The 19,477-nt window shown below is 38.5% G+C and overlaps 1 protein-coding gene across 1 annotated transcript; it reads left to right on the top strand.

The window, feature by feature from the left end:
* The first annotated feature begins 7,415 nt into the window (after positions 1-7,415).
* Positions 7,416-16,458, top strand: Casp1 (caspase 1). The gene is made up of 10 exons (XM_087905881.1): positions 7,416-7,554; positions 8,160-8,426; positions 8,695-8,757; positions 10,378-10,490; positions 11,135-11,308; positions 11,705-11,939; positions 12,419-12,553; positions 14,742-14,851; positions 15,276-15,379; positions 16,360-16,458. The coding sequence occupies exons 1-9, from the start codon at positions 7,548-7,550 to the stop codon at positions 15,372-15,374; spliced, it is 1,203 nt and encodes a 400-aa protein (XP_087762007.1). The 5' UTR covers positions 7,416-7,547; the 3' UTR covers positions 15,375-15,379; positions 16,360-16,458.
* The last annotated feature ends 3,019 nt before the right edge of the window (positions 16,459-19,477 follow it).

Genomic DNA, 19,477 nt, shown 5'->3' with positions numbered 1-19,477 from the left:
AGAAGGATTTCTGAACTCTGACAGAAATCAGTGATTTTGTACTTTTGCCTGTATTGGAGGTTTTAATAATGACATGAACTCTTTGGGAGGGCACAGTCTGAGAATGGTCTGATATCATCTCAGGGATCAAGAGCACTGCCTACGATCAAGGCAGAGGAATGTGCGGCCACCAGAAGTTTTGTCCATATTGAAAATGAAACGAACACCACTGTGTGCATGTCATCTTTCAAAGAATTAAAGGTTTTTGTAAAGGTCTAGCAGAGTGCTTGGTAGCAACAGAATGTTTAAAAAAGTGAATTTATTATGTGCATTGCTATTGATTTCAGTAGAGATAGCATCATGAGATTGAGTATAAGAAAATCTAGGAAATCTGCATTAATCCCCTGTTGCAGAGATAACAACCGAATTCCATTTAAGATCATGAATACTACAAAACTTACAAATAATCCAATGCACATGGCACAAGTCTGTTAACTACAGATAATTTCAATGAAGATTCAATCTTGAGGGGCCTCATGTTCAGAAAAGTTATTAAAGCCCATGAGGGCCTTGCTGTCCCCAGCATGTGCACTGGGTAACAGCCACTCTCCAGTTCTGGTAGTAATGACAGCATCTGGAAGGCAACGCTCAAAGTAGGAGCTGCTGACCTCTGCACCCAACTTGACTTGATCTCTGAAGCCCAGAAACTCTTAGTTACTTCTAGTCAAGATAAGTATAATGTAAATAAAATCTAAGAGTTTAAGAGAGAGCAGTTTAAAATGATTGTCTCAGTTTCTGAATTCACCACTTCCTTAATCAGGAAATCTCTCTTAGATAGATATTTCAGAACCACCATTTGTAGCTATAACCTTCCTAGAGAAATTCTTTTCTTTTTTTTTCAGACAGAACAGCTTCATTTAATAGCTTTTTAACATGTCCCAAAATGGTGCTTCTCTACTGCTACTAGTTACCATATTTGTTACTTTTATTAATATTATGCCAAATACCTAAAAGAATAACTTAAGATGGAAAAAAAATTTTTCTAACAGTTAAGAAGGTACAATCACCATGAGAAGAGATAAAAGATGGAAGAAAATTCTGGTCATATCAAATTCCCAGTCAGAAAGCAAGAAATCTTAAATTCTGGTACTCTGCTTGCGCTTGTTTTAACCCTTCCTATTTCTCTTGGCATCCCATGCACATGAAGGTTCTACCCTCGCCCTGAAAGGGCATATCTTCTTTTCTGAACTAAATTGATTTATAAACACCTTTGAAGATACACCAAGTTCTCCTATGGAATTTCAAGTCCTGTCAAGTTACCACAAGGTTATATACACATCCAGGCTTCTTACGGAATAAATAACCTCCCCCATTTTAAACCTCCAGTGAACTGTTTGCACCAACCACTGTCTTCTCTCATCAGAATGCTCTTCTTCCTCTCACCCAACCTCATGTTCAGACTCTGAAATCTTGAGTACCAGCTATTGCTCATTCTTCTGATACTACTTGTGAGAGAGCCTTTACTATTTGTCAAAATTCAGTATCCTATCCAACAACCTTCAGAGTTGTAGAGTATTAATTACTGCCCAAAATTCCTGCACTTCATATCAAATATTCTATTTCTAATTTTTAAATATTTCTATTTCCAATTTTTTAATTATTTAAATATTTCTATTTTTTAAATTATATTGAATTTGATAATTGTCTGGGTGTGGGGAAAAAAGAGACATATTAACTACTTCTAAAAACAGAATAAAAGACCTGGTGATGGTGGTGCACATCTTTAATCACAGAACTCGGGAGGCAGAGGTAGGCAGATCTCTGGGAGTTCGAGGCCACCCTGGTCTACAAGAGCTAGTTCCAGAAGAGACTCCAAAGCTACATAGAAACCCTGTCTTGAAAAGAAAAAAAAAAAAACAGAATAAAAGACTGGCATATCACAACAGCCGTACAGGTGGCTGGGAGGTAAGAGCTCCGACTGCTCTGCCTGAGGTCTCGAGTTCAAGTCCTGTCCGTGTGTGTGACACTTACATACGTCATGCATAAATCTGAAAAAAAGTTAAATTTTTTTCTTTACAAAAAGACTGGCATATCTACTTTAAGCAAGGTAAGCAGAGTGATCTCACTGTTTATGTATGGCCTCATGATAACCTTTACACCCTATGATTGTGGCAAGCAAGGTGGCTTGATTTTCTTTTTCCACAGTGAACATTTGTAAGGCTGTCTCCAAGCAAAGAGATGTTTCTTTCCAATTCTGTTTCCTATATTCTCCCTTAGACTGCTGATATCCAAGGTAAATGACTCCATGTTGGAAATACTTTTACAGTAGTAGTCCATTTTGAACTATTACATACATATCCATTTTAAGCTTGATTAATTTTTAATAAATATTAATGTTTTCTCTGCACATATACATGTGCATGATATACATGTCTGTACATGCAAAGGCCAGCAGATGACTTTGAATACTCTGGAAATAAAATAGCAGGGATTTGTGAGCTTCCAGGTGGATGCTCGGGACTGCACCCCTGTCTGAGCAACAAGTGTTCTTTAATACTGAGCCATCTCTTCAGTCCCATCATACATATTTTAAAAGATGAATTTCACATCCGGACAGTAGTTGATAATGTCACATCTATCTATCTGTCCTAGAAAATGAGAGTTTTCTGCCAGTGTTCAGTGTGTGTGGAAGAGCTCTCTTAGCACAGACTCTGGAATACTGTTCAGTGGCTGTTTTAATAGGTGTCATTGCTCTCTCATCTATTGTTTTAGGAGTTTTTATCATACCTAAACCTCCTAACCATGGGTGCCTGTCTCACTCTAGTAAATTGATGTGTTGATCTTTTGTTGTTTGTTTGTTTACTTGTTTTTAAAGCAAGAACAACTTTTGAAGTCTGTCTTTTTTGGTATTACTTATAGATTCATGAAGATGTGGCATTTATACTGTAGTAAGTTATTCTTTTTGGAAGGAAGAGGATAAATGGTTTATTTCACTCACTGTTTCATATAACATTTCATTCTCAAGAGCTTTAAGGGGAGGACCTCAAGTAGGGTCGGATCCTGGAGGCAGGAGCTGATACAGAGGCCATGGAAGGGAGAGACTTATTTGTTTGCCCCAATAGCTTGTTCTGCTTGGTTGGTTTTTTTTTTTCTTTTTTCTGGTAGTTCTTTCTTTCAGTTTTCCTTTTAAAAACTTAATTTCATTTTACATTCCAAACACAGTTTTCTCTTCCACTCCTACTTTTCTCACCTCCATTGCCACAATTTATTACCACATTCACACTTCAGAAAGGATAAAGGCTTTCATGCAAAGTCAACCAAACCAGGCACATTAAGTTGAGGCAGAACCAAATCTCTTCCCCAGCATAAAGGCTGAAAAAGGTATCCAACCTTAGGGAATGTGCTCCAAAAGTTAGCTCAAGCACTAGGGACAGATCCTGGACCCACTGACAAAGGCCACTCAGATAGATCAAGCTACACAACTGTTTCCAACTGATGCCAAGTTCAGTCCTATGCAGCTCCACAGCTGTCAGTCTAGCGTTTATGAGTTTCCACAAGCTTGGTTCTTAGATTTCCCCATCATGATCTTGATCTCCCTTGCTCATATACTCCCTCCTCCCTCTATTTGACTGGATTCCCAGACCTCGACCTGGTGCTTGACTGTAGATCTTTGCATATGCTTCCACCAGTTTCTGGATGAAGGTTCTGTGATGACAGTTGCTGTATTCTCCAATCAAACTACAGGGAAAGGCCAAATGAAGCCTTCTCTGCTATTGCTAGGAGTCTTAGTTGGGGTCATCCTTGTGGATTTCTGAGAGATTCCCTGTCACCAGGCTTCTTCCTAATCTCATAATTGCTCCCTCTATCAAGATATTTCTTTCATTGTTCTCCCTCTCTGTTCCTCCCCCAACTCAACCATCCCATTCCCTCAAGTTCTCACTCCCCATCCCTTCCCCTCTACCACACCTCTTTGCCCCCAGTTTTCCCAGGAGATCTCATCTATTTCTCCTTCTGAGGGAAATCTATTTGTGTCCCTCGTACGATCCTCCTTGTTACCCAGCTTCTCTGGAGCAGTGAATTATAGTCTGGTTATCCTTTGCTTTACATCTAGTATTTAATTGTGAGTGAGTCCATACCGTGTTGTATTTCAGGCTGGTTTACCTCACACAGGATGTTTATTTTTTCTAGTTTTTTAAAGGTCATTTTCTTTTGTGTTTTCTATATATGTTTGTTCAGGTCTTCCTGTTGCAGAACCACTAGGTTCTGGCATGACCATATTGTTCTTTAGGTTTTGAACATGTTCTTGAACTGGTATCTACCCATCTCTTCCTCCAATTGGTGCAGACAGTGTCTGTGCCTCTTGTTTCAATCAGTGCAGGGGTGTCTGTGTATAAGGTAGTTGCTGAGGTCATGTGGGATGGGTAGGTTTGGGGGACACAGTGGGATTCATAGAATATAGGGTCATATTTGGGTGATGGAGGAGCAACCTACCCACAGGACCCTTATCCACTGACAAGCTAGTTTGGCAGTGATACGCAGGAGAGGGGCACAGGGTTAGCACAGGGCTTAGGACCTAGAGGTGGTCTGTCCAGCTGGAAGGTCATTCACTCATCTCTTGGTCCAATCAGTACAGGTGGTATCTGTGTCTCAGGGAGCCATTGAGGTCACAGAGGATGGGTTGGCTTAGGGATGAAATGTGACTTGCAATTTACAGGATCTTTTGGGGGAGTGAAGGAACCTGCCCACAAATGGCTTGCATTCTGACCAGCTAGTGAGGCTGAGATTGATGTTCCATTTCTAAAGCCCACTCAGAAATATTCTCTGAGTTGGGTATGGTAACATGCACCTTAATCTTAACATTCTGTTTGGAAGGCAGAGGCAGGCAGATATCTGTTGGTTTGCTACCATTGTGCTCTGCATTTGAGTTCCAGGCCAACTAGAGATATATATTGTGACCATGTCAATCAATAGCAACAGCAATCGAAAGAAGAAGATAAAGAAATATTCTCTGGATGTTCACTGTATTCGTATGCTGAGTATTCTCATCTGCAGGGTGCATCACCTCTCATCAATTTCTCAGATGTAAAGCACTTTTGTGGCTTTGTAAGCTTCTCTTAGTTAACCCCTGTATTTAAATCACATTAAACTGGATATGCCCAAAGCTAAAGTTGCCATCACCCTCCAAAACTTTTTCTCCTACGTTTTATCAATTTTACTGAGGGCAACACTATGTTTGCAAAGTTATATATACATGTTTTAATTAATGTAGAATGTTGATTTCTCTATTGACACCTGTCTTAGGGTTTTATTGATATGATCAAACACCATGACCAAACAACTTGGGGAGATACAGCTTTTTTTTTTTTCGGTTTACACTTCCAGGTACCAACCTGTCACTGAGGGAATAGAGAACAAAAATGCAAACATGATTGGAGTATGGATGCCGGGAGCTGATAAAGAAGTAATGGGGGAACACTGCTTACTGGCTTTCTCCTCATGGCCTGTTCAGATTATTTCTTATTGAACCCAGGACCATCAGCTCAGGATGACACCACTCATAAATGGCTGAACCATCCCACAATGAGCACTGATAAAGAAAAGGCCACACAGGCTTTTCTACAGCAAAAACATATGGAGACATTTTTCTCAATTAAAGTTTTATCGTTTCTAATGATTCTAGCTTTTGTCAAGTTGTTATAAAACTAGGCAATACAACAGCCCAAGTCAAAAACCAAGCTGTGGCACACTGTTACTTTTTTCAAGTATGTACCAAAGTCTACCAACCTTCTACTTACTACTTGATTCTGGATGCCTACATTCTAAATGTCCATTGTTTTCCCCTCAAAAGAACTCAATGAAGTTCCTTTTCCAGATTTCTCTCTTCTTCACTATAGTGTAGTTTCTAATGTGAATGGGATATATTTATGTCTCCCTTAAAGTTTCTGTCATATGGTTGCAGTTATTACTGATAATAGGGAAGCAAAAGCTTAACTGAAAGCCATTCCTTTCTCCTTCTAAGATTTTAAAAGAAGCATATATTCCTTGACTATATACATCATAGAAAAAAATGAAACAAAAACAAACAAACAGAAAAGAAACACAAGAAGCCAAGAAGTAAGTCATCTACTTGCAAGTATAAAGGAAAATTCCCCAAAAGAAACTGTATATGGATGTGGAAAAAAATCTCTGGGAAGAAACTTCCGTGTCTGCAGAGACTGATGGACCAATTGGAGTTCTGTACTGTGGAAAGATTGGAAATTTGTAGGATTAGAGGCTCATAACTTTATGTTGTGCTATTTTTGGTCTTCTGAACAGCCTTTCCTTGCCCCACTCTCTATCTGAACTAACATGTAGTAAAAATAAATAAAAACTGCTTAGAAGCTATTAACTCAGGAAATCATGAGATTTCACCATCAGAGAGCTAAGGTCGTCCCTGAGGAAGATTTTAGGACTAGAGAAAAACTTTCCCCATCTCAGTGTGTCTGCTGTACTCACCAAGGTGTTGTAAACTTGCCTGGATTTAGGACCTGCTTGGTTCCCTACAACTAGAAAAACTTCATGAAACTGCTTCCGTGTTGGAGCTTGGAATTCGGGGAACCTAGAAATACTGGGACCCAAAAATGGCTCCAGGATAAACTGTCTCTTTACTTTTAAGATGAGAGTTGTGATTTTTAGAACAGCACAAGCCCTGCTCCTTGATTTTTGATCCAAGCCCCAGTCTCATCTCCAGCCCTCAACCAGAACACCTACCGCCTTCTGCTTTTCCTCTGTCCTCATCTGTAATAGATCACAAAGGTCTTCTCCCTCAGGCTTCCTTTCCAAGACTCATGCCATTATCCCAGCACCCAAGACAAGTAAGCATTCCCTGTGAACACACCAGCCTAGGAAGCCAGGAAACAGGCAAGTGCACTGAAGACCTTCATCACCCTCTCCTCCCCACCACATTCAGTCCCTGGCAGCTCCTGCCTGTCTCTGCAAGAGGACTCCAGTTGCAGCCTCTTTTCTCTGTACCACTTCCCTTCCCACATTTCCCATGGACCCCACAGACCTTCCCCTTCCAACCTCCCTTCCTCCACTCCTGGCTTCATTCCATCCCCAACTCCAGCAGGCACCCCTGTTAATCCTCAGAGCTCTTGGGCCTCTTAGATAAGCTGCCTGCAGGTCTTGTCTTCCCTGGGTTTTCCAGCTCCAGTCTCCCAATCTCATACTGAGCTGCAGCAGAAACACCTGTGGGAGCCTTCCCTTCACCCCTGTTCTGTTCTCATCCCCTGTGGATGCCTCAGATCTTCCCTTTCTAACCTCCCTCCCCCACTTGTTGCTTTGTCACAGCTCATTGTTTTGTTAAAGCCTAGGATATTCTCCCTTCCTGCCAGGAGCCACTCCAAGTGTTGTGCAAAGATCATTTCCCAGGTTTACTCCTTGTCAAGTCTGAGCTCCAGAAGCGTAAATTAATGAGGGAAAGAAGCAGGAGCAACACAGGAAGGGTGGTTATTTCGCAATCTGCATACACGCCCTGGTGGAAAGGAACTTTCAGTTTCAGTAGCTGCACATGCTAGGAGAGAAACGCCATGGCTGGTGAGTTGTCCCTGTTTGTAAAGGGGAAAAGTTGTGAATAAGTCATTTAGAAAAGGGGTGGTTTTTCTGGAAGCTGTCATTAGTTTCTGCGGATTTTTAAGTGAGCTGAATCTTGGGAAGGGGAAGACTGTGTGGAAGAAATCTGCACAGAAGATTCTTAAAGTCACAGAGAGTAAAGGCCAGAGCCAGAAAGGAAGTGCTGTTGTGCTTGTTTTCTGCAGTCACATTACATTCTTGACTATTACACGGATCTAGTCTGACCGACAAAACCAGATGAGTGACTGAGATACAGGCTGCAAAGGAGTATGTTGTGTCACCTTTTCTTTGTTTTATTAATCTGATTTGATAACATGTGGAACCAGGATGAGGTTTATGCTTTTTGAGTTCTAACAAAAGACAGTAGCTTGTTACTTGTGTCTCCCCCTATGCTCTTGTGTAATGTTGAGGGAAAATAGAGGGCAGAGATAGCAAAAAGAAACGGGTAAGAGATGTATGTGAAAGGGACATTTTACTTTTTAATTCTGAAAGAGGCCAAGCATTTTTTACAACAGGAAAGGAACATGTGGTTGTTTTTCTGACTGGAGAAATGTTTGTGCCTTAAACAGACAACATCCTCAGAGCAAAGAGGAAGCAGTTCGTCAATTCAGTGGGTGAAGGGACAATAAATGGCTTGCTGGATGAACTTTTGGAGAAGAAAGTTCTGAACCAGGAAGAGATGGAGAGAATAAAACTTGTAAAAGCCACTGTTATGGACAAAGCACGGAACCTGTGTGATTCTGTCACCAGGAAAGGTCCCCAGGCAAGCCAAATTCTACTCACTTACATTTGTAAAGAGGACAGCTACCTAGCAGGCGTTCTGGAGCTCCAAGCAGGTAAGAGCCTTCATCTCAAACTACATTGAGAATCAATATCTTTTTATAAATAATGTCTGGTTCACATATTTCCTATGTGGTTTGAATGTAACTCCCTCACTTCAGACACCAGAGTCCCATTTTTGTGTCAGTGACCCTATTATATGTCTCTTATCTCTGTTACTCCTATTTCTTCTTCCTGGTCTCGTGTATCTGCCATTGGCCCCAAACTTGTTGTATAACCAATTATCACCTTGTTGATGAATTAATTTCCTTTATTTCTCATCAGGTACACCAGCTGCAAATACCGTTAGTACAGATGATATTCCGGGAGGACATCCTTCTTCCTCAGGTATACTTGTTCGAAAAGGAACGACACCCTTTAAACACAAATGCTTTTGACTATATTCTTCATGGGGTAAACCTAGGTTGAAGGGATTTGACTAACTGATAATTAGCTAATGACTAACTCCCAAGCATCGATTCTATGATATTCTTCATCCTGTTCTCTACATACCTTGCTCATGCAAAGCATTTCTCATGGCTTCAACACCCATATTTATAGTAAAATTTTCTGACTTTGTATCTCAAATCTTAACTGCAGAGTTGGGTACTAAACCTTATCATTCAAGTGCCTAGTGCACATATTCCTATCTCCTCTGGACTTATGTTTCTAAACGCCTCCAAAGGTAAACGTGACAGTCCTATCCTCATCCTTTTCAGTTTTCCCTTTCTTAGCTATAGTTGTCATCTTGAGCAGTTGTTAAAATGTGAATATCGAAGTGCATGTTTAGTATTTCCTTTTCTCTCTGACCTCCTTTAGTGTGTGGCTAAGTTTTAGTGAGTTCCCCTCTCACGTCCTCTGCCACTTTATTACACACCTGTAATTTGTAGCCTGCAGTAGTTGCCAATCATTACTCTCTCTACAGTTATCTATGTAAGCTATAATTTCTTGATCGTTATAGAAATAGCTATCACATGTCAATTGTATTCTTGACATTGCTCTAAAAAATCTTCAGGAATAGTATAGTAAGCCCGGCACATGATAATTCTTTTGAAATGAACTTGAATGATTAAATATTGTATGAATATTTATTTTAAACTATTTTTATCACTGAATTAAAGCTACCACCATCTTAGGTATAGTAATAAAACCCCTATTTAGATAACACAGAATTCAGTAAGAAAGTCAATATTCATAGTGGTTCTTCCATAATAGTAGGTTGTTTCTTATTTATGAACATTATATGAGACATTCTCAATGAGAGAGAATGCAGCTCTCTTCCTTGCCAGAGATATTGCACTCTGTATCTCACACACCTACAACAGAAGGCACTAACAGTGCCTTCCTGTGAGAGACATTGGAAAGAATGTGAGAAGTTTGTGGGAGACTTTGCAAACTCAGCTCAGATGTGTCACAAACCAAACACATTTGTATCTTCTATTGGCTACAACTGATCATTCAGACAGACTATATTCTGGATTGCTAGTAACAAGGACAAGTTTGTGGTTCAGTGTGGATGCACCTATAGAACTCTGAGGATCCTTTTTAAAAACTACTCCAAGTGATGCCTCCTATTGTGCATAAGTTAAAAAAAGGTAAACATATTTTTATAATTTTCAGAGGGATTAAATAATATATCTTCCCTACTGTCGTCTACCTACAATTTCAATCTAAGCTTCAAATATTTTCTAAAATAAATGGTAAATGTTCCAATACTCCATGCTTTTCTTAGTTTTTATCTAAAATATTTAACAAAATACTAATCCTAGGATAGACTGCAGATCACACTACTGAAGATCTCTGGCTTGCAATGTGTCCATTAATAGTAGTGTGTATCTCATTCTACAGTGTGTAAAGGACCCCAGGGTTTTACTCACTGTCCACACACATAGATAAGGCTAGAAGAGACTTGAAACAAGACCACCAGGCTTCAATATATATATTGGCATTTTCTTTTGTCTCTTACAGAAATAAAGGAAGAACAGAAGAAAGAAGGTGACACATTTCTGGGACCAAGTGGGGACCTCAAGTTATGCTCCTCAGAAAGAGCTCAAAAGATTTGGAAAGAAAATTCTTCAGAGGTGCTGTACCCAGAATCTGGGATAGAACAAGCTGAGGAGTACTGATGCCATTCTGAAGGGTGGTGATTCTTTGCCACAGCCGTGTTCATTGCAGTGTTTGCCAGACTTGAAGCGTCACTCTGCCTTACGTAAAAGTTCTCTACCTCCTAGAACCTCAGGTTTATTTGAAGTTTTACAAATCTGGCCCAATTCCTTGGCATACAATAATAGCATCAGCAAAATCAGTGCCTAAAATTAGATGCTTACTGTGGATCGAGTATTACTCTGTACACCTTATATTAAAAAAAGCTGTTAACCTTCAAAATGACCCATTTTAGAGATAAAGAAACTGAGTCAGGTATGCATCAATATGTCTAGAATCAATAAGAAATCAGAGGAATTAGTTTTATAATTTAGGGATGCCTAGCTTTGTTCTTCAAAATTTCATTTTCAAAATTAGGAGTAGATGCTTAGAAACTACCTGGGTATTCATTAATTCTCTTAGTGCTCTTGAATTAAGACTCATTCCATTTCTGTCCATAATCTTTTTGTCATAAGGTTGATTTCTTGAAAGGATTAAGCAGAGGGAATTGTGAACTATCATAAGCATATAAAGTAGACATTGAATTAAACAAAGCTGTTCATTGAATCTATTCTTCATTCAGATTTATCCAATAATGGATAAGTCCACTCGTACACGTCTTGCCCTCATAATCTGCAACACAGAGTTTGACCATCTTCCTAGGAGAGAAGGAGCTGATGTGGACCTCAGAGAAATGGGGTTGTTGCTGCAGGGTCTGGGATATACTGTGAAGAAGAAAGAGAATCTCACAGCTCTGGTAAGATTTCTCAAAATATGGAAATAATATTCATGTCTTTCATATCCCTAGATAATGCCATGGTACAGTGTCAGAAAACGTAAACCCTTGCTAGTTTGTAATGATGACATCTTTTTGTGAGGAACCACTAAATATTACCTATGCTTGTCAATATTACAATGCTGTAGCCAAAGTCTCCTGTAACATTCAACTGGAAAATATTTCAGCCAGTTCAATGATCTCAGGATGACTTCCTATGATCTTTATACTTCGATTTTCATAAAATTGAGTATTAGAAAGTTTCTTTTCCATGTCACTATTTTCATGGAATTATTCAAGAACCCCCTTGGCTGCTTTAAATGAAATCCCACAGTACAATGGTAGTTCATTGAAAATCACTGGTCTGCTTTCTTACAGGAGATGACTAATGCAGTGAAAGAATTTGCTGTCTGCCCAGAGCACAAGACTTCTGACAGTACTTTCCTTGTATTCATGTCCCACGGTATCCAGGAAGGAATATGTGGGAAATCACACTCTGATAAAGAAGCAGATATTTTAACACTAGATACTATTGTTGGAATGATGAACACGTTGAAGTGTCCAAGCCTGAAAGACAAACCCAAAGTTATCATCATACAGGCCTGCCGTGGGGGTGAGTGCTGAGGGTTTAAATAACAGGACGCTCACAGTCTGACTTTGTCATTTATATACAGACAGCACTTGCCAGGTTTTCATGTTTGATACCGAAATATCAAACATATATTTTACTACTCAGTTAATTATGCATTCTGTAGATTGTATTTCAAATTGGTAGATACTTGCTTCCTTTTCCACTAGAGAATATCACTATCAACAATTATCCATACATATTCATATTTGGGTGTTATTAGAATCTATTTAAAAACTAAAAGAGAAAAGAGTAGTAGAAACATGGCCCATAACAAATACTGTATACATATGTATATATTTACATATATATTCACATTCACATATATATGCATGGGTATGTATTCATATTCATATATAGAGAGAAAGACTAATAATTTTAGACATAGAGTTTAATAAAATTTTAAGGAAACAATAATTCCCTTGAAAATTGTTAGTAACATAAAATCAATTTTGTCTTTCCAGAGAACCGAGGAGTGGTGTTGGTAAAAGATTCAGTAGGCGACACTGGAAAGAAAGCGAATGCGGATTTGGAAGATGATGGCGTTAAGAAAGCCCACAAAGAAAAGGATTTTATCACTTTCTGCTCTTCAACACCACGTAAAAATTTTTTTATGCATATGAACTTTGTCAGGTTTACTGTTAGTAAGAGGAACACCATATTTAGTATTATATAAGACATTTAATGCCACTTTAAAACTTCATAAACTTCATATTCAACCCCCTGCCTCCACACAGACAAAATATACATACAATGTTTGCTGAATTAGTAATCTCTTCCATGGTGCATAAATTTTTCCCTAGAACTATGAAGGATAACAGAAAAATAAGTGTGCTCAAGAACCCTAAAGTCATTAGAATCTGGAAGGTTCATATCATCAGGCTTAGTCAAGACACCAGTGTGCATCAGCATCAAGTATTTCCAGAGTCTCGATTACTGAGGCATGGAGACAGGAAAACTGAGCACAGGACCTCAAATCCTCAGAGTCCAAGCTGCTCAAGCCCCTGAAATTCCAATGTTGGTATGAATAGTTGGGAGGGTGGGCACAAGACACCCCCCTGATAGCACACAGACCAACTACCTTATGCTACATATTGGAGGCTAAGTAGGCTTAATGTGAGAGTGTTTTATACATGAAAGCAGATATTCATAAATGATTCAAATATATGCTACATCCTGACACTTCCATTTGTATCATCTTATATTAAGTCTGTTTGTTTCATCTTGCTGAGATTTCTTTGAATTTCTCACCAATATTTGCAAATATACTGCCATTGTTGCAAAAACTGAATAAGATGATATGTGTGAAATATTGAACCATTCCTAAAAAATCTAGCATTAAGTTTTCTTATTATCAAGGTTTTAATTTCTAATAATACACTCATTACCTACTCTGTTAAGGCTTAAATAAAACTCATTTGAGCTTTTCATTTCCTGAATTTTGGATTTCTAGGAGCCTCTGATCAAACGGATTACAGATTATATTATTGACTATGGTCACTACCTCCAGATATAGTCCACTCCTACACTGGGTGGACCAAGCCCAATGAATATCTCACTATATAATTTTCCAATGATAAAACATCATGGATATTGATAGATTGTGGGATCATAGTGCCTTGCTTATAAATTCAGGAGGATGGAGAATCATCTTTGGAAATATACCAAGTAGTAAACCACTGATACCCCATTGCATTGTTTTATATCATTAGTTATGCAGACAGAACTGATTATAGGCAGTGAATTATTAAAATCACACATGACTCATGGGAAAGAGACATATAAGAGGGAGATATTGATTTATGGGTGGGAGGGAGGTAATGAGAGAGCAACACATAAACAAATCAGATGCTTTCCATGTATCATAGAAATTGCCAAAGAACAAGTGCATTTAATTTTAAAATACCATAGCAAAACTCCCACAAGTTTCCAGCTTAAGAATACAGCCAACTTTATTATTAGATTTAACTGTTCATTTATATGATTTCTTCTCATTTTGCACCATACATCCTCTATAGTTATAGAGTCTTTCAAACCTTTCCATTCTTGCCATCTGACTGGCTGGTTTCTGTATCTTTCTTTTGCTGTTTTCACTATTCTTTGTAAATGGTTCAGACTATTAAAATTTTGTACACCAGTTACCATACCTAGATGAAATTTGTCAGTGTAAACCCCAATCACATTGTAGGACCTTTGGGAAAAGAATCTGGTCTTAATTGGACTATTATGAAAAGAATCTGGCCTTTTACTCTCTTCACTGTCAAAGTACTTGCAGTTTCTACTGCTCACTCATTTCCTTTCCCTAGCTCAGACATTTGTGGTTTGATTATCTATTGCACAAATATCTCTTTCTGGTAAAAATAAATACTGAAAACTTCTAATTAAGAACACCACATTTTAAAATGTACAACAGTCTTGAATTAGACTCATTACACCTCATCTTAGACAAAAATACTGAGAAACTTATTCTCCAAAACTTATCACTCCCTTACTCCAGGGCCTGCCTCAATATTAGTTTTCACCTCCTTGATATCAGGAACTACATCATTTGAAAATCTGCCTGGTATATAGCAACCACCTTAAGGAAGAGAGAAGAGGTATTAATTGAAATATATATATATATATATATATATATATATATATATATATATATAAATTGAAAACTGTCAGACAGTTTATAGGATAAAATATGGGCACTATATAAAGTGTCCAGTTAGAGTAGAAAGGCTACAGAGGGCTGTATTCAGAGTAAGGTCTCATAAGATCTTGAATATACATTATTCACAGATAATATTTCTTGGAGACACCCTGACAAGGGCTCTATTTTCATTATGGAACTCATCAAACACATGAAAGAATATGCTTGCTCTTGTCACTTGGAGGATATTTTCAGAAAGGTAGGACTCGAATACTTTTTCAACTCTACATCTGTGGTCTTGGGCTGCTGCCAGCAGGAAAGCTCTGGACATATGTGTCATCCTTTCCAAAGAGTTTTGTATTATTATTTTATTTATTTTGACTAGTCAACAATTCCTACATGGTGCCACTGTTTTATGCTCACAAGCCTAAGAAATAATCATTTATATTAACCCCTATCCTGTAGAAAATGAAGAGAGTTTAATATCCCTATATCCTTTATATTTGTCAATTCCAGCAAAAGCACTTAAAACTCATCTGGGAGACTATTCTGATAGCTGTGATTCTTACAATGCCTTGAGTTATTGTTTCTTGTCATGATAGTCAATGTAGTTTTTTTTTCCATCTCAAGTCAAGATTCTAGTCTCTGAAAATAATGGCTGTAAATTTCCCTTTCTCTTTTAGGTTCGATTTTCATTTGAACAACCAGAACTTAGTTTGCAGATGCCTACCACCGAAAGGGTGACTTTGACAAAACGTTTCTACCTCTTCCCAGGACAATAAAATAAGCATGTTGTACCAGTGTCTTTGTACATTTCTCTCCTCTCCTCTCCTCTCCTCTCCTCTCCTCTCCTCTCCTCTCCTCTCCTCTCCTCTCCTCTCCTCTCCTCTCCTCTCCTCTCCTCTCCTCTGCTCTCCTCTTCTCTTTTCTTCCCCTCTCTTTCCCCTCTTCTCTCTCTCTCTCTCTCTCTCTCTCTCTCTCTCTCTCTCTCTCTGTGTGTGTGTGTGTGTGTGTGTACTGTAAATGGAGACTGTCCTCTCATTTTTTGGCCACCCAGACCTGAATAATCACACAGAAACTATATTAATTACAACACTGTTTGACCCAATGTCTTATGTGTATTCCTAGCTAGCTCTTGCATCTTAATTGAACCCATTTCTATTAATCTGTGTATCAACACATGGATGTGGCTTACTGGTAAGGTTCTGGCAGCTTTCTCTTTTAGCAGGTGCATGGAGTCTGCCTGGTTCCATCTTCTTTCCTCCTCTATCTTTGCTTGGCCTTCCCACCTTGCTATATTCTTCCCTGTTACAGGCCAAAGCAGCTACTTTATTAACAATGGTAATAAAACATATTTACAGCATACAGAGGGTAATCCCACATCAGTGTACAGTATGGAAAGTTTGTGTAAAGACAACTGAAGAGTACCATAACTGATCTTCATCCAGGTTTTTAGGTCTGTCATAATTTTGGAGAGAGCAGAGAAACACCAAAGGGATGCCATGTTTTCAGTTCTCTAGAAAGTGTGGTTTTCTTTCTTAGCATTCCCAGATTTGGATGGTCCTTTCTCAGGGTGGGTTATTATGGACCCAAATTTTGAGAAGCCTGTGATCTATATGTGCTGATTTCATCTCAGTAGGACAGCACTTAAATAATCCTTAGGCTTTTCTTTGTTGTGAGTGTATATGTCACAATTATATGGTTATATTAGAATCTGTACATGCCTCAACAGAATACTTATGTTTGTGTAATTTCCCTTTTCCATAGGAGTGAAGATTTTCATCATTCTGTACCTCTTTGGGGAATCATGTCAATCAGAAGCAACATTTCTCTAAATGATGCAATAAATCTCAAGCAAAACTGAAAGGCTATCCTGTTGTTATTGCTGTTGCCAATGCCTTTTCTTTTATTTGAATAAATGCTCAGAACACAATAGAAGAAATTTATGTCTTTTTTATTGAATTTAGTCTTTTAAAGTGCATTTTGATTACTATAACTCATACCTTCTTTAGTATCCTTCTATCCCTATAATTACTCTCTACAATTTCCTTTCACAGACCCATGTGTCTTGCTTTTGAAACTCACTGAGTTTAACTAGATCATCAGTAACAGCCATGGGAAGGGACTCTCCACCGGAGCCTGGTAGATACCTTAGTGGAGACACAACTGCAGACAGTTAACTGCCAATTTCCCAGAATCCCTCAGTAACCAGAGTATCAACAGAGTTCTTTGGCTTGGTTCTTAAGGCTTAATTGGCTGGGAAAAATTATTTATTTTAAGATGTTCATTTGTTTGTCTTTTCTACAAATTCATAAAATTTATATTTTCGCCACAGCTATCTGAATTCTACGAATTTAGATCTCAGCAGAATGAGTGTAGATAATAGAACTGGAATAGTGACAATCAAAATGATAAATGACATCTCAAAATTAAGTGCTTACTACCGCTGAAGCTTTGATCAGAACCCAACAGTTTCTATGTGCTGTTATACTTAATGGCTTCAAGGAAAATATTGAATCAGGTCGGAACCTTAAAATTTCACACTCTCACTGTTTAGATAACCAATCAGCACGCCTAAAAAATATGGGACACAAATGACACTAAACAGGTATCACTTTAACCCTTATTCAACAGCACTGGTAAGAAGTAGGAAGAGCTGTGAGTAGGGTGCATGCCCCTTTTTTACCCACCCTGTGTAGTCTCCAAGTTGATCACACCACAACCTTACTCTTTTGCCCGTTCTCTTGCCATATCCTTGGAAACATCTTTGCTGAGATCATGTGATCAATGCCTGAGACTGCTCCTATAATCAAGGAACAGTCTTTGTCAAAAGGATACCATGAAAAGTGGTAATCAGTCACTCAGCAAAAAAAAAAAAAAAAAAGACAGAACTGTACAATTAATGAAATGCATTCAGAAAGGTCAAAAGGGCTGCTCTGAACTGTGTCTAATAAAAGACTACTGCTTTAAGAATGCATACACCTTCATGATTAACACATTTAAAAGAAAACAAGAAAATTGATCAATTCTCCACTGGAAATGAGACTGCTTAATTTCACTGACTTAAGACTTAGCAGTAGAGAGCAGGAGAAGAAAGACTGATAAGTCAGAGAAAGAATCAGCACTGGCCATTAGTTACCTCCATGGGGTCATGGAGAATGGAAAAAATACAAAGTGAAAACCTCTCATAGGGTGGAGTCTGCAGAAGAGTATTTTATATCCATTTTAATTGTTTATCTGTTTGATTTTCCCCAAGAGGAAGGACAAAAATTCAGGAAGAGGTTGAAAGTTTATCATTTATGGAAGACTTCCACCTTGAGACTTTTTGAGCAGTATTTTCACAAGTTCCTGCCTCCCGATACTAAGAAAATAAACACCCAGCAACTTTTGTTTACAGTATGAAGCAGTCTGCACTGGGCAAAAGAATGGAGGCCCTTCCTGAATGGGGACTAGGACATAAACAGTAGAAATTTCTTCTTCCATAGCTCTGAGACAGACAGAGATAACAAAAGGGAAGCAGAGCAATGATGTAGAAGCCAGATTCCCACCTGTCAGGTTTCTGTGAAACCAAAAACTAGTGTGTATCGGGAATCATAGAGATGATGAGATAGCTGTAGCTGTGAACCACAAACAAGTTGATCCCTTCTTTTCTCTTTCTGGAAATGAAAAAGAAGGGTAAGACAGAAAACGCACATATGAGACAACTCTAGATGTCTGTAATAAACTCTGAAATTGTCTTGTTTTCCTGGGGTGCTGAATCAGTCATTTGGGCACCCACATTCCTTTTATAAACACATTGGAGCATATCTGATGCCAGCACTCACTTTCCATCTCTAGAGTAACTCTTATTTCATTAAAAATGATTCCAATATCTTGCTAGCTCTCTTCTTCTAAAAACAACTCTGATGAAGCTCACCCTTTGATTCTTATTATGGTGTTTTGACTCCTGTCCCTCTTTGCAGTTCTTAGCCTTCTGCTCCGTCCTTGGCATTGCTTTCAAATAACCCACCCATCTTACACTTAGCAGTTGAAAAGGGATGGGACCAGAAATCACTGGATATTTTGGTAGCTAGTATTCAAATGCATCTTCTCATTCATTTGACTTTATTCTCTACATGTTAATGTGAGGAGGATGGGCAATATAAGTAATTTCTAAATCTTATAATTAAATAACATATATCATTGAGAAGTTTTCAGTTCCTTATTCTGCCCTCACCTTGAAGCTACATCATAAAAAGACTTTGAGCATCTGGGGACACCTTTGCAGCTGCTTTAGTACTGACTTAGACATGGATTCTATATTGAGGATTTTCAGGAAGTTTGGTCTCCACTTTGATGTTCTAGGTATCTGTTAATACATTTTCTTATTAAGGAACCTACATGTGTATTTAATAAATACACATAGATACAGAGGTAGATCAATGATGCACATAGGGCTATGATCTCCACACTTTGATAAAGTTTCCTACTTTAAATATGCACTTGTCTATGTTTCTTTAGTCTCTTTAAGTTGTGGTTTCAGCCTTGTGGAAAAGCATAAGGTTTTTTCCTGTCTTCACGAGACACAATTCCTTTTTACTGGTTTTCTATTCCTCAGATCCTCTTTGGAGTGTAATTCTTTCTGTGTACTCTATGTCTCTTCTCGCAATATTTAACCTGAGCTCCAGGGTTAGCTTGTCTCTCATGTTGTTGAGAACAGGGGTAAGGTTAGGTGATAGAGCTTTCTTGGAGCACACAGCACACATCTGCTCACTCCAGAGAGGGAACCCACAGAAACCAAAGTAACAAATACACCAAAGTCAAACTTGGTGACTTTGAGTTTTTACTGAGTTTACTTACAAGAAGCAGGGATGACTTCAAAACAGTTGCACCACCACAAAGCCCA

Source organism: Myodes glareolus, chromosome 4, assembly GCF_982192425.1.
Source record: "Myodes glareolus chromosome 4, mMyoGla1.1, whole genome shotgun sequence".
NCBI classification, from domain to species: Eukaryota; Metazoa; Chordata; class Mammalia; order Rodentia; family Cricetidae; genus Myodes; species Myodes glareolus.
The sequence above is the reverse complement of the archived record's forward strand: the minus strand, read 5'-3'. Positions and strand labels throughout refer to the sequence as shown.

Bases quoted from the DNA above. Each gene is read 5' to 3' on its own strand.
- Casp1 (XM_087905881.1), top strand. The intron at 8,758-10,377 runs GTATACTTGTTC...TGTCTCTTACAG, and splicing joins AGGACATCCTTCTTCCTCAG to AAATAAAGGAAGAACAGAAG. The intron at 12,554-14,741 runs GTAAAAATTTTT...CATTATTCACAG, and splicing joins TTTCTGCTCTTCAACACCAC to ATAATATTTCTTGGAGACAC.